Below are 23,860 nucleotides of genomic sequence, written 5' to 3'. Positions count from 1 at the left end.
ATAATAAAATGGTAAATAAAAAAATTATTTTCCTTAAAATTTTGGTTCAGGTGCTTTTAAATTATTGTGCTAACTAAAGAAGTTTCTGTTTTAGGAAATTCTGAAATGAATAGAATTGAGGAGGAGAGAGATAAAAGAAAAGAAGGAAAAAACGAATGAAAAGAAGAAGAAAGAAAAAAGAAACTTGTCATACTGCATTCGTCTTCGGAAGAAGAATTTTTTTTTGAATTTGAGTATATTTCTCACCATCACTTATCGAAAACTATCTATTTATTTAAAGTTTTATATTGTTATTTTAACAAAATTTTTTGTGTTTATTGCAGAGAGGAAGAAATGGAGAAAACACAACCAAAGAAAAGAAAACAACCACCAAGAGTGGCAAAAAAACAAAGCAAAAAAGGAAGATTGTTCAGACAGATTCGGAAAGCAAAACTGAATCCGAAGATGAGTAAGATTCAAAAATGATTATTTTGTTGTTATAAATATATGTTCTGTTTTTATTGACTAAGTCTTTTTGACTGTTTGTTCAAATTTGAAATAATTTCAGTTTATTTGTGAATTAATTGAGGTTCACTTGATGATGTTGATAAGTATTGATAATTTCGGTTCATTTCTAAGTTTAATTGAGGTTCATTTGGTTTAGTTTCACTTGGATTTGATGAATTTATTCATGTGTGCTTTTTAAGTTAGTTATAGCTCTGATATTTGTCAGCTGTATACATTCGATGCGTTTTTCTTTATGATTGAGTCTATTTGGCTGCTTGTTCAAATTTGAAATAATTTTGGTTCATTTGGGAATTAACTAATTTGGCTGCTTGTTTCTTTGCTTATTTTCGAACATGGATTGTATGTTCAAATCATTTAAAAATTTTGGTTCATTTATTTTTGAATTAAGGTTCATCCTGATTTTAAAAAAATTTTTTGTATGAATTATAAGAAGTGAAGAAGTAGAGGAGACGAGTAGTAAAAACAGAAAACAAAAAGAATTAAGAGAAAAAAAGACGGTGCTACAAAAACAAATGTTGCTCCGGATAACCGTGACTCGACGGACGCGTGATATGATTTATCGTGGACGTAAGATTAAGTTTCTTATATAAATTTCTTTTTCTTTCTGCTAAGTTTTCCTAAAACCTTATATAATTTCTTTGGTTTTATTGAATAATAATTTTTTTTCTTAGACTGCCAACGGTAAATTTGAGCAGCAAAAATGAACCTATGTTTCAAACACAGACGAGCTTGGCACGGTCTGTAAACGCACCAAGCAATACCAAGTAATTTCTCTTAACATTCATTTCTTCTTATTTTAATTAGAATATCTTGGTTGACGATTTTATTTTCATATCTTTTTTATCAGAAAAAATACCCCTGAATTTCCAGTTACATTTTTTAGAAGAAAAAAATGGCATGAAAAAAAGAAAAAACAGAGTTTACAACCTCTAACTATGTAAGTTGAAATACTTAGGTTAGTCTTTTAAATTTAGGCAATGATACAGAATTTTTGTTTATTTATCAGTAGCCCAACACCTGACCCTCAAGAACAAATCCTTTGGTTTGAGAAGAAAGTCATTCTCAACATCTGGATATGTGAGTTTTGTAATTTACTTTTCTATTCTAATCAATGTGAAGATTTACTTAGTGCAGATTTCCAATTTACTTTTCAATTCTAATCATTTAACATTAACTCCTTTCTTGTTTACCTTCATTAGAGTTTCTATTGCAATTGCTATTTTAAGTTCTCTTGTGGAAGAGCTAAAACAACAAAAAACCTTTACTTTTGTTCCTTCAAAAACTCAAACAGAAGAAGCTTCTGTTAATGAGTAAGTTCTAATTAAAATACTTTTTATTAGTTTTGATGCTATATAATAATATTTTTGGTTCATTATTAAACACATTAGTATGTAATCCAGCTATCAGTCCCAAACTCAACAGCAAGCTCCGGTAGAAATTTTGGAAAGGGAATCAGAGCAAGAAGTTCATCTTAATGTGTAAGTTTTACTTAAAATCTTTTTTATTAGTTTTGATGCTATATAATAATAATTTCGGTTCATTTGTCATTAAATTGAGGTTGACTTGATGCTGCTGATAAATACTGACCAAATTTGTTCTTCTTTAAGTAATTTGGTTCATTTATTAGTTTATTTTGGTTCATTTTACAGAATTTAATGTTGGAGAAGTACAACCATGAATACATTGATCCAAAAACTAAGACGGCCTACCGGATCAGTGAATTTAAGGACTACCTGCTTTTTCTTGACCAAAAAAAAAAAAACTGGCATCGCATTCACTTGTAAGTTGTGATTTCTAAAACTTCTTTAATAATTCTATCGTTTGCTATTATTTAGACTGAAATATTCTATCTTTTTTCTAAACTTCAGCTGTTTGCACCAGTTTGCCATGAAGACCATTGGTGGTTGTGGATTGGTGATGTTAAGAAGAAGGTCTTCCATGTGCTTGACCCCATCAAGAAAAAAGATATACCTGAAGAAAGAATAGCTTTGAATAAATTTGTTGTAAGTTATTTACGTAATACATATTTTTGTTGTAAGTTATCTCTTATTTCTAACCATTATCAATCACTCTTCTGCCTGATTGAGCATTGTTTGTGGGGTTGATTTCATTCAATTATTACTGAATTGAAGTGCACTTTTTGTATCCTTTTCAGGGCTTAATAGTATCCCAGATGAGGGTCTATGTTGGAAAAAAATCTTTGTTGGACAATGAAGAGGACGTTGAAGCACCATATATTACGATCAATGGTCAATGAACATCGTATAAATATTTTTTTGCTATAGTACTGTTATTACTATGTTTTACTGTGCTTTTTTGTGTCTCTCCTATTAATTATATTTTACTTTCTTATTTCTTTCTTAGTTATGATTGTGGAATATATGTCATGAAATTGCTGGAAACAATTGATCTCGAAAAGATTAAAAATGAAAAATACAAATATAAAAACTTGAAAACAGGTAAGTAATTTCTAAATTAATAAATTTTAATTCATTTTTTATTTTATTTGGGTTCAAATTAAGTAATTTCTTTCAATTGAATTGTAAGAAATAGATGCTTTTAGACAAGAATATGGTCCAACCATTCTCTTGGACAAGGTAAATAAATTGAGAGACAAAGTCATTGAGGCATTTGGAGCCATAAGAATTCCAAATCCATCCGCTACCCTCTCAAGTCCTTTTTGTAAATTCTCATATGGGAATATAGAAAGTAAATAGGTTCAATCTGTGATTAACACTAATTTGTAAGAAATTGTAAAGAGGTAGACACTTCTTTCACTCGTTGTAAATGTTAATATATATTTTTAAAAATCTTTTTTTAAATTCCGTTTGATTTATTTGTTGGAAATGTCTGAGTTGTGTAACAACCCGAATTTTTGAAAATTAAATAATGAATTATTCATGATTTATTATTTAATTTAAAAAAATATTTTTCTAAAAATAATTAAATTAAATTTTATGGTACTTTAAATTTAAAATCTATTAAAATTTTAAATAAATTTTATTATAATACAATATTTTAAAAAAGATAAAAAATTATTATTATTATTATTATTATTATTATTATTATTAATGGCTGAAGCCATAAAGAAACAAAAATCAAGGAAAAGCCAAACGTGGCTTGTTTATATATATATGGCTGAAGCCATAAAGAAACAAAAATCAAGGAAAAGCCAAACGTGGCTTTTTATATATATATATATATATTTTATTCCATTAATCATCCATCATCATTCTTCATTTCTTTTTTATCACCACCGAAAAAGAAGAAAGGAAATAAGGAAGAGAGAGTCCGAAACTTGCTTGGAAGAAAGTCGTAACTCCTATTGAAATTTTGGCTTCAATTTTTTGCAATCCGTAACTCTAACAAAAAATATAATCTGATAAAAATATTCGTATCTTCCTCCTCTACGTGTTGGTGTCACTTGTGTTTGCTAAAAGTTGACGGTGATGTAACTTCCCTATTCTTACTCCTTATTTTCACTTCTTTCAGTTACAAGTACGAAAGTTTAGTGTAAAGATACAGGAGTATAGAAGATTATTTTCACGAGTTGAGTTATTAGAATTTATTTTTCTCTCGTTTATTATTTTATTTTTTTAGAGGGATAGGACTTGTAATTGAAATTTTTTGAATAAGTCTATGTATATAAAGTTATGTGAATATATATACTTTTGTGATTAAGTGATTTAAGATAAAGTCTCCTTTCGTTTTATTAACTAAAGTTTCGGTTCGTATTCGCGAAGGCTCAATATTAAATAAAGATAGTATATAATAAAAAGGTGTAGAGGTGAATAGTACTCAAACTTTTAGTATGATCATGAGGTACTAAAAATTAGTGCGTTATAGGCTATATTGAAATCACATTAATTTGAATGAACCTAAATTCACACTGAATATGTTGAATGTATTTATTAAACCTCAAGAGCGGAAAAAACACAAATGAATCAAAATTTATACACAAAATGAACCAAAAAATGAACCTCATTATATGACTATTCAATTGCAGAAACACCTACACTATTTGCCGCAAATACAATTGCAGAAGCTAATTTGAAAAACCAAAAAGTGACTATTCAATAAAACATAACATAAATAAAAAATTAACCCTCATTATATGACTAAAGCTCAAATGAACCGAAATTTAGTCATACATGAATCAAAATGTATTCTATTAAATACCTAAAACTATTTACCATAACACAATTACAGCAACTAGTTTGAAAAACCAAAATGTAGCTATTCAATAAAAAATAACACAAGAAATTAACCCTCATTTCCATCAAAGGGAAAAACATTATATTAGCACAATTTATTTTAATAAATACCATTTCTATAATCCTTTCTGAGATAATTCATATCCTGTGCATGATAAAGGTTGGAGTTTGACTGAATCATTGATCCACCATCTAAAAGGTTCAACTGCAAAAAGAAATAAATTATAGATTAGCAAAATGCACAAACGCATTTTTCCCTAATAAAAAACAAATCAATGTAAACTCGCTTAGAGCTAGCTTTTTTTTTTCTTTATTGCATTTGCGATCTTTTTTTCCATATTTTATCCCAGTCTATTCTTGGGACGTTCTCTTGTTCTAACACGTGGAGAACTTTGAAGGTCGTTAACATCATTCAACGTAGCATCTTCGTGAGATAACGAACATTTACTTTTACTTTTCACTTGATATTCTTGCATCTCAGCCATGACATTATCAAAAGTCTAGTGCAAAATTTCAATCAACTCCTCGAATTCTGATGCAAATTCACAAATATTGTGCAAGTGAAACACTAAATCATCAAATCTCTTATTTTTTGGCTCTAATAAAGGCTTTTCTTGGTTGCTCTTGATATGTGTGTCTCCTTTTTACGTTCTTACTCCAGCGTTCCAATATATATCTCAGTGCCACTTTATCTACTTGCTCAAAGCTTAAGACACTCAAAGAATGATGGCACAATATATCCTTTGACTCAAACAATAAGCACTGACATTTTACTTCGTATGATATCGCATCATATGTAACAACAAACTTATTAAATGTTAAGTTAGAAACCTGTTCTACAACTTCATATACCGTATAACCTAGAACTGATTGCGTTGATCTTGTGATGCAATTCACATTTCCTCTAAATTGTGTTTGAACTTTCCTGAACTTCTCATGAGTATACACATGCTAAAATTGAGCCTCTATTGATGATTTTGTTGCACATGGTATGAAAGTATGAAAATCTACAGCATCAAATTCTCTCTCTCTTTGCTCTCTGCTTCCTAGGCAATTATCATATTGCTTTACAAATTGAATCAAGGAGCTATTACATGTAATAAACTTGTTAAAAAAACCATGCATGCTCTTACTCCTTTGTGTGCTTCTCATCCCAACCCAAAAGTGTGGTGATCAAAATGAACTGAAATTCATAAATGACGATCTTCAAATAGCTCTGCAAATGAACCGAAATCAAACACAAAATAAACCAAAACTTATACCCGTTTTCACCGAAAAATAACATTAATTAATTCGAATGAAACCTCAGTTACCTGAAAGCCACTTATTGCCTCCAACACCATACTTCTTGAGAAGATTACTCCAATTTCTATCAAATGCATCTTTTGTAAACAAGTTCCAAACAATGACTCATCTCTTGTTTGATTTCTTCATGTCGCTTCATTTAATATACTTGAGATTTTCTTCATGATATGCCAAATGCACCACCGATAAATTGTTGTTAGCATACAACTCTTAATAGTCCTTTGCATCGATGCGCATTGATCGGTAACAATTCCTTTTGGTGCCTTTCCTCTCATGCAACGAAGTCAATATTCGAATAACCATTTGAATGGATGAATATCCTCATTTTTCATTAAAGTACATCCGAAAAGTGTCGACTGACCGTGGTGATTCACATCCACAAAAGAATCAAAAACCATATTGTACTGCAAATGGACACCAACAGTTATGAATCGAAACTGGTTATGCCTATGAACCGAATATTATATCACAATGAACCGAATACCTGTGTGTGTTGTAAGTCGTACCAAATGAAATATCTCCAAAATACTCATACGCAGCTCTACTTCTTGCATCAGCCCAAAATACATTTTTGATAGAGTGATCAATTTCAAGGTTAAGCTAAAAAAAAAATTTGATTCTTCTCTTTCATTCTTAATAAGTGCTTCCCAAATTCTTTGGTATCATCTTGTTCAAAAATATTCCGCACTTCCCTTGTAATGTAATTCCTCACATCTTTTTCAATAAAATTTAGTTCACGATGACTACCCCCTACTGCTACAAATGACTTATATGTTTTACTCAGTCTGATTCCGGCTTCCTCGTTATTTTCAATGGTACGACGCACAAACATGCTTAGCTCCCTGTGTTGTTTAAGCATATCTGCACGATCAGGACAACAAGGATGTAAATGATTCAGAACAACTTTAGAAATAATCCAAAGACCAACGTCCGTCAATATATGTACATAAATCCTAGCTGGACAGTTTATTCCAGCTGAGAGATTTGCCTTCAGAGTTGGAGATATCTTGAATTCCATTTCCCCTCTCTACTACATATAATTAGTTGATTCTTAATTTCATCTTCCTTCCGAGTGGTGTTCCTTATTTTGGTAGAAAAACTAGCAAGTTTGGAATAATATTTGTAGAACTTTCTAACTTCTTCGAGTGTCTTGAAAGTCATCCCAACCTTTAAAACAAATTGTTCATCGACAACACACACTAGACCGTAAAATAAACTAAAATATTGTCATAACAAGACTATTGTGTAATAACCAATGAACCGAAATATATGCATTCTATAAATTCAGAAACTCCTGTATTCTATCTAAATTCAAATTCATAAACAACACTGATTTTAGCAAAGAAAAACAAAATTATTCATTATCACTTTATTCAATTACATTCCATTCTATTCAATTCAAAATTGTTAAAGAATGAACCGAAATAATATCATAACATGATAATTGTATAATAACAAATGAATCGAAAAGTGTACATTATATAAATTCAAATTCAAAAACTCCTGCATTTTAGAATGAACTAAAAATATTATTAAAATAAAACCTTGTATAATACCAAATGAACCGAAAATTAAACACTAGTTTTATTATTTTATTCAATTCCATTCCATTCCATTCAATTCAAAATTGTTGAAGAATGAAACTAGATAAAATAAAGACTGGTGTAAACCTGATTCACTTGATTCGATTTAGAAGAATAATCCAAATTGCTCTCATTCAACAGATTTGAACTTGAATCATTCATTGTTTTGATAATACACTATTCAATTCAGAAGAATAATATACTATTCAAATGTAGATCGAAATCTGAAAAAAAAAAAGATAAAAAATCAAAGAAAAAACACAATGAAAATGAACGAAAATCTGAAGAAAAATCAGCAAAATCGAAAAAGAACAAAGAAGCTTTACGTTGAAAAAGAACAAAGAATGAAACTTTACGTTAAAAATCTGTTATGAAAGCATGAAAGAAAAGGTTTATGAAAAACCATGAAAGAAAAGGTGGCGCGGCGCGAGAGATAATATTATAATAACATGGTTGGACTTGATTAGAGAAATTACTTGAATGCAGAGCATTATTGTAAAAAGAAATCGCAAAACGTGTATAATCAACACATACACGGCAGTTTTAAATTATTGAGCACATCAAAACTTAGTTGCAGTAATTTATGTTCCACTCAAGCGCCGGGGACGGCAAACACCCAAACAGCAAAGGTTGGGCACTCAGAAGATTAAAATGAAGATAGACAAGAAACGACTTGCGCAAGCTTTGGATTAAAACCGATATTCACTTATGTAATGACTGTTGGAGCAGATCGACCGGTGTATTCCTGCATCTTCGAAAGTTTCAATGCAACGTCCACCTGTTATAACAATAATAATTGACGATTAATTTCAGTCCGCCAGCCATACGATTTCAGGTTTAGCAATGAAATGCATATACGCAGTTGATTATTATGTAAAGGATCTTACAAGAGGAGCAAGGGCTTCATGGGAAAGTCTCCCAGTTTTTGATGGATCCTTCTCGTACTGCTCAATGTATAGTCGAATAGTTGCACCTTCTGATCCAGTTCCCGAGAGACGGAAAATCTAGGACAGCAGTATCAACATAAATATAAATTTTTTAAAAAAATAGATAAACTACTAAAATAGTAATCAGAAGTTCGGACAAAAAACTGAAACAAAATTCACCTCTTCTTTTATTTTTATTTAAATTTTGGCCATTAAAAAAGATCACAATAAATTCCATAACAAGCAAATATTATCATTTTGGACCAGCAATAATTTGTACTCATATTTCCAGGAGTTTGCCCACATAAAGCACATAGTTTGCACCACCTATATTTACTAGAATTTGCACATTAGTCAACACAGCTTGTACCAATATTTACCAGAATTTGTTCTCATAAATCAGTAAAATTTATTTGTTGAAGACAATTTGGTGTTTGTGCTGGCCAAAATTGCTAAAATCGGCTGGCTCCCAAGACTTTTTAAATAAATTCACTTAAATTCACCAAATTTTAAAAATAAAAATTTCTTTTTCTAATCATATTTTTAAGAAGTCGGCATCAAAACCCCTTTTGAATAATACCTAGTTAGTTTTGTCAAATTCTAAAATTTTGAGGAATCTTATTTGTTGTTCGTATCTTTTTTAGATATCAGCAACATGAATTTTCCAATATCATTCTAGTAGTCTACCTTTAAAAAGAAAGCTTTAGATATCAAAACAAATTGACGGGAAGTGTCAAATTGTCAACGTTAAAATTATCCTACGGGAAAGAAAACCACGTTGATCTTGGATTTCCAGCACTGGCGATAGACGAACTAAAAAAGAACTTTCGATCTAAATGTCCTTATTTAGTTATTTTCCTAACACTTTACATTTTTCATATAGCTAGTAAGAGTGTCTACCAAGTTGCACCCAGACCCAAAAAAAAAAAATACGGGAGGAAAAAGAAATCCAAGTAAACTTACCAATCTTGATCCATCCTCAAACAAATACCGGATTCCCTGATGTGACGAAATGGAACCATCCACAGGATCTTTGTATTCAAATTCATCAGCATTGACAACGTTCGAAACATCCGATCTTACTCCCTTAACAATCCTAACAAAACGCAAATACAATTTATTAGATTATGCTGATAAGTCTGAAACCACAATGTTAGCACGGGAAATATATTTTAAGCAGTTTCCATGAAAATAATGCTGGGGTAGTAAAAGTAACATACTTATTGACTTCTGGGAGGGAGGACTGCAGTTTGACCAAATATGCCATCAGCTCCTTTGCTGCACCTGCATCTACATTCTTTTAAGAAACAAAATTGAACAGGTTAACTGATTTGTGAAGTAAAATATATCAACGTAGTACAGAAAATGAACATACTTCATAGTCATATCGAGTATAATAGTGACGCCCATAAGTAGCCCAATGGTTGCGAACTATGTCTTCAACTGTTACAAGCTTGTCCTGGAGTTTATCTTTATTTTTATATGCAAGTATGGAAAGCCAGGCCAAAACTGCCCAGATTCCATCTTTCTCACGAATATGGTCCGAACCTATCCAAGTACACAAGAAATAATCACAAGACATAAAAGCTTAGACGGTTGATTATCATTATCATAACATTTGCAGTTTGCTTTTTCAACACAAAATAGCCAACACATACCAGTTCCAAAACTTTCTTCACCACAGATTGAACATAAACCAGCATCCATTAAATTACCAAAGAACTTCCAACCTGTCGGAACCTGGATTCGAATGAGAAATTAAATTAAATATTTTTATATGCCCTTTCTCAAACTTCATAATTCGAGAAACAATATACCTCAAAAAATTTCAGATTCAGATGCTTGGCCACAACATCCAGGGCAGCAGAGGTTGGCATGCTCCTACAAAAATATTTACAAATCAAACTGGATTATATATTGGTAGCATGACAAGGGAATAACTTGACAGCCAATGGTCGATCAAGAAATTTGGGTTTTTCATGCAGAGGGGATGAAACCTGGCAACTCCCTTTAAGCCAGCAGAAAAGTATGGTATAGCTTCAACAGCATTTGCAGCAATAATGGCCACAGAATCTGAAGGAGTGACAAAAAACCTAAAAGAAACAAGGTATACGGACAAATTACAAATTAACAGTTAGATTATATTCAAATTTATCATTAAGTTGTCATTAATTTAGGTGTCAATACCTTTTACCAAGTATCATGTTGCGATCTGCATCACCATCGGCAGCAGCACCAAACTCTGGTGGCTCACCTTGTGTTTCTGAATTGCCCAATCCCATCCGAGCAACCAATTCTTTTGCATAAGTCAAATTGGGATCTGGATGTCCTCCTCCAAAGTCTTCCTGTATCCAATAAAAGTAATTTACAAATTAGAAGTATATCATAACCATATCATTCAGAATAACTCAAAGCTGAACCTGGAATCAACCAACAACAAAATAGGACCTTTGGTACACAGTTAAGTAAAGAGTTTTCTTGTGCCCCAAGTTCATCCACAAAAATACGCTTTGCATATGCTCCAGCAACTCCATGTAGTGCATCATAACTTCAACAATATCACAGAAAGTTAGCAAATTTTGGGATGAAGAAAAGAGCCAAGAATATTTCATATCACAGCTTATCAGAACAACATCCACAATATATACCAGAATGAGAATTTAGGAGATGTCAACAGTTTCCTGATAGATTCAAAATCAAAAATTGACCTGCACAATTTCATTGAAGGACTGAATCAGCAGAGGCACAATGAAGGTATTCATATTTTTAGTATGTTATGAACATCAAGATTATTAATTGCAAGAACTAGATCATAAGTAATTCCAATGCAGCTGGATACTCAAAAATGTAAAGAGCAAGAAATTTTTTTACAAGAATATCTTGAAGCATGACCAATTTGCAAGCATTTTTTTTTCCTTTTAATTAACTAGTTTGCAGGTCATAAAAAAAGAACAAGTAAATATACTTTCATAAATGTCCTTTCTATACGATATAACATTAATCTAGTCAAAATTATAGCGTACTTCATCAATTTTACATAATCGGTTGCTGAGTCAAACACCTCAACATCAAATGGTCCTTCAGGGCCTGTAAAGTTTGTAACACCTAATGCGGAGATATCCACCTGAGAAAACAAATGGAGAGTTAAGAACAATGTTTAGGTACATAAAGCACCTAGTAACCTTAATTAACAAGAATTGCGAAAAAAAAAATATTTTTTAACAGGTTGCAAGTAATACATCTGGCAGATCTTCAGCAATCAAGTACTCTGTAATTGTAGTTGTATTTTTATATATCTTATCAGTAATTCCCTCGGGTGCAGGCCCACCATTTTCCATGTTATACTTAATACCAAAATCCTGCATAAAACCAAAGGGCAATAAGAATCAATCACAATTAACTTCATACACAAGGGTTCACCATAATATCTTACAATAAAGTTAAAGTTGAATTAGTCAACTACTTGGTTAGAAGCCAAGTCAAATATCCATCAACTGAATACTTGCACCTTTAAAAATACTCTTCATATTAATTTATGTCATACTGATATATGAGAAAAACGGCAATTTTCTATGTCCACCATCGTCTATTGAAAACAAGGCAATTCACCTAGTTTTTTGCCTTTTAATTTTGTGGAAAGGAGGGGAGATGCTCAGGAGTGCTGCCATGACCACATGAATAAAGTATTTTGGTGTTCACCTACATCAAGGTTGCAAATGTTTTTTTCCAGTTTTCTTATTATTTGGATTTTAATATCAGAAACAGATCCTTCTAAACAGTATCATCTGAGGCTTACTAATAAACTTTTCCCTTTTTGAAAGTTTTACCGTGTTCTTCCTGGCATATATAAACTACGTAAAATCAAAGGACATCAACCTAAAAATTATTTGTAACCAAGCTACAGGCTAAACGTCAACCTACACAGTTTAGATATGAGAAATAGATGTAACAAATCTATAAATCAAATCAACATACAAGATGTCATTATAAGAGTAATAATAGCAAACATGCAGCACTCACCTCATGAGGGCCACCAGGATTGTGACTTGCAGTCAGTATGAATGCACCTGTTGCCTTGGAACCCTGTACAAATAACACAACTTTTACCTAGTGTTTGCTTTATAAAGCAGGGAAGAAGATTGGTTGCCTACATTTGCAACGTACTCATAAAAATAATGGACTTCTTCAATAAAATAAAATACTTTCTATGAAAAGAAAGAGGCAAGAATAAAGAGACGCAGATTATAGTAACTATGACTTACATCAGGGCCAACTCGTTCACGTATAACGCAAGATACAGCAGGAGTTGAAAGCAGTCCATTCTGACCAACCCAAACTCGTCTTACTCCATTTGCAGCTGCCATTTTAGTAATTATCTGCAGATTCATTAAAATTTTCAGTAATGTACAATATGCTAATGAGACTAATAAGATAGGTATGTCACTGTGGCGTGTAGCAAGAAATGTGTACCGCCTTGAAAAGTTCATCGGTAAATAAATGCAGAGCCAATAGGTACAGTAAGCTAAAGAAACGAAATAGCTGACTGGACAAGACAGCACTAACTAATCAATACTGAACAGTTGTAACCATGCTAACTAATAAACACCAAAGGTAAACAGCTCATTTCAAATAGATTACATCAAAGACCACTATCCAGGGATCAATACTAACTGAAATATAAGTTTTTTTAGCCACCAAGAACTATACATTGAAAAGCAAAAGGAATGCGAAAAAATAAAATAAAATAGCAAAAAGAAAGTTGTTGCGTGAAAATATACCTGAATAGCATCCTTTGAAAAATAACGACCATCACCGGATACAACCAGTGTAGCACCTAGAAATATGAAAGGAACCACTCTCATTAATCCAACATATTCAGTATAATTGAAAGATTGATAATAAACAGATGAAAGGAAAACAGTTAGACAAAATTCAACGGTTTATCAGAAAGGACACTTACCCCTAACTTTTTCAGCAGTGAGTGCATTGAAGGTGGCCTGAACGAAGTTATGCAAGTAATTAGGTTGCACGAACACCTTCACCTGAAATGATGATCCAACCAAAAATCCATTATCACAAGGTACAACAATCCAAGCCAAGCGAAACATAACAGATCTCACCACACAACACAAATGCAATGCAATGCGATCGCTAATTTCTCTAGACGACACTGAACTTTGATGAAAACATGCAAAACGATGCATACATCTCTGATCCATCACGATTCACAAAAATACGAAGCGAAACCCATCAGAAACAGAATCGCGAGTGTAGAAGCTTGATCGCAAACAGATCCGACATAGAAGATATAAGTTCAAGTACGATCCAGTAATTCAATGGCCAGATAATGAAAAATTAGAATAAAAAAGAGAAATCTATGGATATGAAATGAGACCTTCTTGCGGAGACCAGAGGTTCCGGGCTTCTGGCCATCGAAGGGAGAGGTCTGAACGCGAGAAACTTTGAAGACAACCATGGCTATGTCACCTGATCAGAGCACAAGCGTGACAGAGAGCGTGAGTGTGAGTGAGAAGTATATGCAAGAGAGAGAAGTGATCATTAATTAACTACAGAGAAGAAAAGAAGAGGGGGGGGGGGGGGGGGGGGGGGGGCCAATGGGGCGAAGCGAACAAGGGGAGGAGAAGATGAGCGTACCAGCTTGGAAGTGTTGAGTTGCTGCTGGGATGACGCTTGTGCGACAGGGAATTTATCGGGCGAGAGTCCCCTGTTTTCGAATTTTCGAGCAATCTTGTGTACACCTTTTTATTGTAATGAAAGAAAAAATATTTTTCAAATTACACAAAGGTCTAAAAATTTACATTTTTGTGTTATATTTTGATATAACTGTAAACCATAGTTATCAGAACCGAACCGATAATCGAACTGGACAGATTATTGGGTCACTGAGTTACTGATTTAATTGGTAGATTATTGGTCGAACCGGTTAATCCGATATAAATAAATAATTATATAAAATTTAATTATTTTTTATTATAAGTATTTTTATTTTGTTTTTATAAAAAGTAATTATCATTTTTAAATTTTAATATTTTATTAATTAATTTATATTTATTTTATTATTATGTTATTATAGATAAAAATTGAATGACAATTATTTTTATGTGAAGTTGATATTTAAGAACCGTTAGACGATTTTCAACTATGAATTTCATATTAAAACAATTGCATGTAAGTCTTTACCTATTATTATATAATTTATGAGTAAATGCCCAAGATGGTCATTGAATTTCAAATCGCTATTCAATTTAGTCCTCGACTTTTTAAAATGACCAATTAAATCCTTGAAATTCAAAAAAATGCATCTCTGTTAGTCCCTTGTAGAAGTGCCGTCTAAACGTTGATGATGTGGCATTCCAGCTGTATGCTGATGTGTACCAAAATTGAATTTGATTCAAATTGGTACCTGAAATTGCTTAATAATATCCAAATGAGTCCATTTTCAATTATAAAACCCTAATTCCCAAATTATTGTCTTCTCTTCTTCGATCTCTCTACTTTCTTCTTCTCTTCTTCGTCCTCTCCGCTATCTTCCAGATCATATTCATCCTGAACTACAACATCAGTACACTTACCTAAAAACTATTTTAATTACAAGTTAATGCGGTTGGATTAATTTTAAATTCAACACAGATTTAAATTATATGTATTCTTGCAGGTTTGTCCATTAAGCTAAAATATATTTTCCACTTTTAAGAAGGTAACCATTATCATCATCTTCAAGGTATTAACATCACTTTCTAAATTTGTCATTTTTCAATTGAACTCATGCAAAATTTTTGGTGAAATGGGTGTTGCACAAACTGGTCTTCACCTCCATCAACCCAACAGAAAAAATTACAATGGATTCTATACTATAAAGTAAAAAACGCAAGTGAATCCAAACTCAAAGTGAAACTATCTTAACATTTTTTTAGAGGTATAACCTTACCTCATAGTTTGGACAACCATAAAATAGTTTACTAGGATTCTCTATCGTCGTTGAGTACTTCATCACCATCCGAAGTCTGCAATTACAGAAAATGGCGTTCTTACCTCCCCTGTTGCACATTCTTTTGCTGCCATAAGGTCTCCCTACAGAGTTGTTCCTACTTGAGCTACTTTGACTTCTCTCCCCACCACCCACCATCACTCATGCAGACAAGAAAACAAGATGAATTGGAAGATAATGGAGAGGTCAAAAAAGAGAAGAAGATAGCAGAGAGGACGAAGAAGAGAAGAAGACAGCAGAGAGATCGAAGAAGAGAAGACAATAATTTAGGAATTAGGGTTTTATAATTAAAAATGGACTAATTTGGATATTATTAAGCAATTTCAGGTACCAATTTGAATCAAATTCAAGTTTGGTACACATCAGCATATAGCTGGAATGCCACATCATCAACGCTTAGATGGCACTTCTGCAAGGGACTAACGGAGATGCAGTTTTTCGAATTTCAGGGATTTAATTGGTCATTTTAAAAAGTCGAGGACTAACTTGAATAGCGATTTGAAATTCAGGGACCATTTTGAGCATTTACTCTATAATTTATTAAAAAATAATATTAATAGATATCATATAATCATGAAAAGAAAAAATAAATTGTGATTAATAAAAATTTTTTATTTATTTTTAATTTGTATATATTTAATAAAATTTATAGATAAATAAAAATATAATTGAATTAAAAATGAGTGACTTTACAATTAAAATAAATTAAATATAAATAAAATAAAATATTGCTATATGTATTATAATTTGTACATAAATTTGTAAGAAGCACTGCAGTTGGGTGGTATAATTTATCCTATGTTGCCCAGCGTCGACGTGTCGTAGGTTTCCCTCCAACTGCGACTCGAGCGGTTCGATCCGGTTCTAAAATGAAGGGGTTCGAACCTCATGTTGGTCATTTTGAAAAAATTTTCAAAATTCACAAGCCTTGACACTTGGCAAGACATGGAGCATATGCTGGTGCGTCAACGCGTCTCAACTGCAATCCAAGCAGTTCGGTCCGGTTCGGATTTGACCAATTTTTATCGGTTCATTTTAAGTTTGACCGGTTCGTGCCAGTTTTTTGCTTTAAACGATCCTAAACTTGGACCAAGTTAGACCGGTATTAAGTTCGATTTACTAATTTTTTGGTCGAATTAACCGGTTCAGTTCGATTTTAATAATTATGCTATAAAATGTACACTAAAATTAGTTATTAATTAATATAAAATATATATTAAAATATAAATACATATTAAAAATATTAAATTTTATATATTTATACACAAATAAACAATAACTAATTTAATAATTGATTTTAATATACACTCTAGCACATAGCATTTTTGTTTCCGTATTTCACAAACAAGAAAGCATTATTCTATTTCGCTACCTTGAGTATGAGATGGATTTAACCTTTGAGTGTATTTCGCTAGTTACATGTAAATTACATAGTTTTGCTCATGGATTTTTTTTCCTCCAAATACATGAAATAAATATAATACTATGCATGTAGGCACGGACCAAAAAAATTATGTTTTTTCTTTGCCTTACATATTTTAGTCGCATAGAAGACAAAATAGTTATAAAAGTATCTTGTCTTTATTGGATATAAAATACGTACAAAAATTGACAGTGTTTTCGATTGTAGATGAGATATATTTGTAGATGCTAACTAAACATATTTCGTCTTTAATGAAATATATTCATAACTATTTCGTGCCTACTCTGATGGAGATATGTTCATAAGTACTTTATATATGTGCACACGTAATTAAAATAAATTAAAAATTAGGAGAAACTAAATTTAATTTCAGAAATTAAAAAAAATTAAAGCAGATAAATTTTAAAAATTTTTAAAAAAGAAATTAAATAAAATTAAAGTAAAACACTTAATCTAAACAATCAAACAACAGTTAATTGTTAATTATTGTCAATCTCCAGCAACAGCATCAAAAATTTGGTACAAAATTTCATACCCACAAATTAACTAGTAAGTACACTGGATCGTACCAAATAATACCTTAGATGAGTGAGGGTCGGTTCCACGAGAATTGATGGACCAAGTAACAATGATTGAGTGATTCACTTAGTCAGACAAGCAGAAAGTAGTGTTTTAAGATTTAAAAACATGAAACAATAATTCAGGAACTCAGAAAGCAAACAATAAATTTGGTGTGAGAAATATGTGAGAAAACAGTTAAGGTTTTAGAGATGTTTAGACTTCTAGATTAACAATTCTCATTAACTATTTTGATTTTGCAAAAATTCAATTCACAGTAACTTTAAGTGATTAGACTCCAATTTTTTGGTAATTTAATCCTCTTCTAACTCAATTAACCGTCAATTCCTTAGTCACTTAATCTCATTAGAGGGTTTAAGTTCAAACCCTAGTTTCAAGCCACAAAAAATCCTAAAGACCCAAAAATAATCTGATTAAATGTCACGTATCACATTAAACTCAGATAATCAGAGGTTCATGAGAATTTAGTTTCAAGCTTATAATTCAAGTGATGTAGCTTTTACAAGAATCAACAAGAATTCAAGTTAAAAAAAAGTTATTTTTTAATATACTCTAATCTTTAAGATGAAGAACGAAACCAATTATTGAATGTAAATCATTGTATTAATCAGAAGTAGAGAACAATAGTATTAATCTATAGAATAAACAAAGCTCCTAACCTTAACAGGGGAGGTTTAGTTGCTCATGAAGAAAGTAATCCCTAGCAAAAAAAAGTGTGTAATTGTGAAAAGTGCGGAAGAAGAGAAGAATAAACCTTAGGCCAATATCTCTTCTTCTTTTATATCTAATCCTAATTAAGGGCAATTCACTATATTAAGCCAAGAAGAGCGAAATTTTACACAAATCCGCCAAACCAAAAACTGGTTCATGAATCCACCAATGCACATTTCTATATAGTTCGAACCAGGTCAATTCAAACTCAAACTACATGTAATTCGAATCAATGTGATTCGAACTATGTACATACGCACACACTCACTAATTCGAATCAACCTGATTCGAATTACACACACAGTAATTCGAATCAGGGTGATTCAAATTACACCCCAGCAGGCAATCCCATCCCAATAATTTGAATTTGACTGATTCGAATTATTTATGGTATAATTTGAATTATGCTGTTAAAAAATTAATAATTTATTAAAAATTTTATTTAAAAAATTAATAATTTACTAAAAAAATTAATAATTAAAAATTAAAAAATATATTTTATCTCATACATTAAAAAAAACTAACAAAATATTTAATTACAAGACTTCTTTAAAATATTAATGAGAATTCCATACAATACTTTTTGTCTATTTTTAATAGCTCATGAATATTTTTTAACAAATTTTTTTGATAAATTTATTTAAATTATACTACAAAAAATATTTTATTCTATGCAAAACAATTTTTAAAAAAAGGCTTAAAAAATGTTAGGAGTATTATAAAAATTTGTAACATTCTAGTAATTTAGGTAAATACATGCATGTACTCAAATTTTAAATAAAATACTGTACATAGTCAATAATAATTTAGAAATTAAAAAAAATATTTTATTCCATACAAAAAAATTAAAAAATATATTTTATTCTATACAAAATAATTTAAAAAAATGGTTTAAAAGATGTTATGAATACTATAAAAGTTTGTAATATTCTAGTGATTTAGGTAAATACATGATAAAATATATTTTCTTTAATTTCTAAATTATTATTGACTATGTAGAGTATTTCTTTAGTATCCTAAGTCATTAGGACGTTACAAATTTTTATAGTACTCCTAACCATTTTTTAAGCCATTGGTATAAATTATTTTGCATAGAATAAAATTATTTTTTGTGGTATAATTTAAATAAATTTATTAAAAATTATTCATAATAACTTTTTAATAAAATTATTTAAATTATATGGTGAGATATTACATGATTCGAATTACCATGGAAAAGTTCAAATAACTCTAATTCAAATATACGGTGGGCAATTTAAATTCTATACAATACTCTTCTGCCCATTCTTGATAGCTCATAAATATTTTTTAATAAATTTATTTAAATTATACCACAAAAAATATTTTATTCTATGCAAAATAATTTAAAAAATGGCTTAAAAGATGTTAGGAGTACTATAAAAATTTGTAACGTCCTAATGACTTAGGACTTAAAGAAATACACTACATAGTCAATAATAATTTAGAAATTAAAGAAAATATATTTTTATCACATATTTACCTAAATCACTAGAATATTACAAACTTTTATAATACTCATAACATCTTTTAAGCCATTTTTTTAAAATTATTTTGTATAGAAAAAAATATATTTTTTAATTGTTTTGTATGGAATAAAATATTTTATTTAATTTCTAAATGATTATTGACTATGTACAGTATTTTATTTAAAATTTGAGTACATGCATGTATTTACCTAAGTCACTAGAATATTACCAATTTTTATAGTACTCTTAATATTTTTTAAGCCATTTTTTAAAATTATTTTGCATAGAATAAAATATTTTTTGTAGTATAATTTAAATAAATTTATTAAAAAAATTTGTTAAAAAATATTCATGAGCTATTAAAAATGGACAAAAGAGTATTGTATGGAATTCGAATTGATAGTTCATTAATATTTTAAAGAAGTCTCGTAATTAAATATTTTGTTAGCTTTTTTTAATGTATGAAATAAAATATATATTTTTTTAATTTTTAAATAAAATTTTTTAATAAATTATTATTTTTTTAACAGCATAATTCAAATTATACCATGAATAATTCGAATCGGTCAAATTCGAATTACTTGAGATTGCGTGTTGGGGTGTAATTCGAATCACCTTATTCGAATTACTGTGTGTAATTCGAATCAGGTTGATTCAAATTAATGGGTGTATGCGTATGTACATAGTTCGAATCACATTGATTCAAAATTTCGAATTGACCTGGTTCGAACTATATAGAAATGTGCATTGGTGGATTTATGAACCAGTTTCTGGTTTGGCAGATTTGTGTAAAATTTTGCTCTCCTTGACTTAATATAGTAATTTGCCCCCTAATTAATGTAAAATATATTTTCTAAAACTAAATAATATATTTTCTAATTGTAAATAAAATAAAGTTTTAATCAAAATTCTTAAAAGATCACGTTGCTGGCTTCATAGAGATGTGGGGACCATCCTGAAATATGAAATTGGCACCAAACTTGGGCCGGACCAAGTTTGGTGCTACCCTGTCCGCAAATGAATGTGTGCATGTATTGATCTTGGCACCAAACTTGGAATTCCCAAGTTTGGCACCACCATGCCAGCAACAAATGAAAGCCTTGTGATGATCACGGCACCAAACTTAGAGATTGTCAAGTTTGGCGCCACTTTCTTGGATTGTTCAGGATCCATTTCTTCCTTCTAAACTTTGTCAAATCCGTTCGAACGCTACTTGAAATAGACCAACTTGCACACAACTCAAAGTAGCGTTTATAGTGACTTAAAATATCTAAATCTTGGTTAAACTTAACAAATTCAAATGCAACTTCATTAGGAAAAGATAAGAAAGATACTCACATATCACCTAACAACCAAGTGAAATGTCGAGACACCTCTATCTTTAGGTCCCTTAGTAGGAAACCTATGTTATATCTAATTGTTTACCTATGTTATATCTAATTAACAATTAGAGGAGGCATCCGACAATGTCTGTAGTATCCCGATCAGTCGCACTACTAAGGGATCTATAAGTCCACGCCAACACTGCCGACTTCTAGGACAACCTTGCAATTGTGATGTTCACTAGTAAGGGAAACCATCGAATATGGACAAAGTTGTTCGACATGTCCATCATCAAATACCCTTGATGAGCATCATCATATAGCACTAGATAAACTGCGCCATGTCTGAGGATCAACATCAACAAGAATATACTACATTCTCTTCAAAGTCATGTCATATTGATGGCAAATATGTCCTTTTTGACCTGAGCCAGCTCGGTTGGCCTATCTCTGAGTAGTTTCTGTACCCAATTTTAGGTCAAATGTTGATGGTACCTCTGAAAATTTCTCATGCATGTACCTACCGAATCTCCATCTATACACAACTCTAAGTGTTCAACCCCGTCTTGGAATATGATAATACATCCCATGGTAAGTGAAATATACGTGTCTCGGATGATCATCTTTCTACAAAGACAGAGATCAAGATATTGTTGAAGAAGAAGTCCATAAGTTCTATTCTATGTTCGAAGTTGGCCTCCATGTGATATAGCATCAGAATCTTAAGAAGTGTCATTGTGTGGTTAATCCGTCTCAGCTAAGCACCTTAAGTCTCTATAAAAATGTAAAACTTAATTTGTTTAAAAAAAATAATTGTGCTAAGTTACAACCCTAAAAAATGTTTTCACTAAAAACATGTTCAATATCAATGTCACTGCTTAAAAGTCATTTAAAAAGTAGACACCTTAAAATTTGTGATATGATGCACAGAAAATCCGAAAATAAAATTTGTGAATGATAAATGAATGCTAGAATATGCATTTAGCCTAATCATGCCAGTCACATTTAGCATATCTAACTGAAATTCGGAACCTCATAAACTAGGTTGGTAATTTCATGAATTGAAGCAAGAGAACCCAAACTTAGAAACCATGCCAATTACAATTCAGTAATGATATATCTTCCTGAACATCTTCCTAAATATTCTCCTGATTTCTAAATAGTGAGAACATAAAAAGCACTCGTTAGTTTCTTTGTTTATAAATTAGAAGGATAAATAATTTCTCATTAAGTTTTTGTAGAATTAAATGTAACAAGCAACCACAGAAACTTTATCAAGTAAAATCATGAGAAGAAGATAAATTGCCACGCAAATTCAGAGTGTAAGAAGTAGCCACAAAATTGAATTCGGACTTCCAATGAAGGTAAAATTATGTACCACTTCTTTGTTGCCCTTGCCTCTAGTGAAGAACTTGTAATTCCCATAGATGAATGCGCCCCACCCAGCCAATGAAACAAGCACAAATTGCAATGGCAGAAGATTTAGAAATACTTAAAATATTACTATAAACAAATATCAGGGAAACAAGACAATAAAGTAACTAAAAATATAACATAAATATAACACCAATAAACAGAATTTCATGATCAAGAATTAACAAATATATCATAAACAGAATAATTAAAAAATCAGAGATAATGCAGAACGCAGAGAAGTGAAGAATGAGCAATGAGGAAACCACCAACCTGTCCGATAGTCTGAGAGAGGACGCAGAGGATGGAGAGGACACGATGACGGCGACGACGACGACGACGTGGAGCCGCGGAACAAGGAGCCGCGACGAAGGGGACGGCTTGCGACCCAAAACGCGACAGTGAGGTGAGGTTGAGATGTCATTGGAGGCGCACCATCTCCGGCGAGATGAAGAAGACGACAGGCCAGCAGTGAGTTGATGTGAGGTGAGGTTTTCTTCAACTACGGTGTGATGAGCAGATGAGGTGAGAAAGACTTGAAGGAGGGTTACTGCCGTTTGCCCATTTAGGGGATTAGGGTTACGGGGAAGGGGGTTAGTTCGAGTGTTTTCTTTTTTTTTTTTTTTAAATCCAAAACGACGTCGCGTTTGGAAAAGGGGGAAAAATTCCCGAACCGGCCGGTTACACAAAACTGCCGGTTCTCCGATTTTTGTCAAAACCAGACGGTTCAAACCGGTTTTCTCCGGTTTTATTCCTTATTCGATCAGAATGACCAATTGGACCGGCCAGATGACCGGTTTATTGGTTTTTCGGTCGAACCGGCCAGTTCGGTCCGGTTTTTACAACTATGGATAAGGCATGAAACACTATACGCGTTTATTTTGTTTACAATGTAAACGAAATATGTGCACTTTTATTTGGTTTATACTACTGTAAACGGGATATGTGAATAATTATGACATTTACAGTATAAACGAGATACATTATAACAAATTTTCAGCAGCTATAAAAGGATGTACAACCTTTTGTATTCTTCACAAACATCTCACTTCTTCCTCTCTTCCGTTTTTCTTCAGAAAAATAAGCTAAAATGTCTAGTGGTGGTGAATGTGTGATCGTAATAGTGGACGCATGTTTAGCATCAACCATGTCTCAGACAGTTGGATAGCAGTCTCATCTGTCGTGTCATCCTGCCATTGATACAGTCCAACCTATCGGTGTCAACATCCCTGTACCACAAGATGTAGTTAGGCAAAGCTATCACTTTAAACCCTTGTATAGAAAGGTCTGGATGGCGAAGCAAAAGGCAATTGCACAAATATATGGTGATTGGGAGGAGTCATACAATAAGGTGCCTAGGTTGCTGCAAGCACTGCAGAGT

At 31.6% G+C, this 23,860-nt stretch overlaps 1 protein-coding gene and 1 long non-coding RNA gene across 3 annotated transcripts; both read right to left on the bottom strand.

The window, feature by feature from the left end:
• Positions 1 to 8,072: 8,072 nt before the first annotated feature.
• LOC130982000 (phosphoglucomutase, cytoplasmic) lies at positions 8,073 to 14,280 on the bottom strand. The gene is made up of 19 exons (XM_057905808.1): positions 14,191 to 14,280; positions 13,931 to 14,022; positions 13,496 to 13,577; positions 13,314 to 13,369; positions 12,798 to 12,911; positions 12,556 to 12,618; positions 11,775 to 11,894; positions 11,559 to 11,659; positions 11,184 to 11,243; positions 10,984 to 11,083; positions 10,723 to 10,880; positions 10,533 to 10,628; positions 10,353 to 10,416; positions 10,194 to 10,275; positions 9,911 to 10,083; positions 9,756 to 9,832; positions 9,499 to 9,631; positions 8,497 to 8,613; positions 8,073 to 8,387 (listed from the first exon to the last, which is right to left on the bottom strand). Exons 2-19 carry the CDS (start codon positions 14,009 to 14,011, stop codon positions 8,316 to 8,318), a joined length of 1,749 nt encoding a protein of 582 aa, XP_057761791.1. The 5' UTR covers positions 14,012 to 14,022; positions 14,191 to 14,280; the 3' UTR covers positions 8,073 to 8,315.
• Positions 14,281 to 21,025: 6,745 nt separating this feature from the next.
• On the bottom strand, positions 21,026 to 23,058 carry LOC130979466 (uncharacterized). 2 transcript variants are annotated; one of them, XR_009086649.1, is made up of 3 exons: positions 22,753 to 23,058; positions 22,445 to 22,477; positions 21,026 to 21,840 (listed from the first exon to the last, which is right to left on the bottom strand). It is a non-coding gene; the product is annotated as an uncharacterized LOC130979466 (long non-coding RNA). The 2 variants fall into 2 exon arrangements; XR_009086648.1 differs by having other exon boundaries at positions 21,026 to 22,477.
• Positions 23,059 to 23,860: the final 802 nt, after the last annotated feature.

The sequence above is a fragment of the Arachis stenosperma genome, chromosome 5, assembly GCF_014773155.1.
Source record: "Arachis stenosperma cultivar V10309 chromosome 5, arast.V10309.gnm1.PFL2, whole genome shotgun sequence".
Lineage (NCBI taxonomy): Eukaryota > Viridiplantae > Streptophyta > Magnoliopsida > Fabales > Fabaceae > Arachis > Arachis stenosperma.
This window is presented reverse-complemented; position numbering and strand designations above follow the sequence as displayed.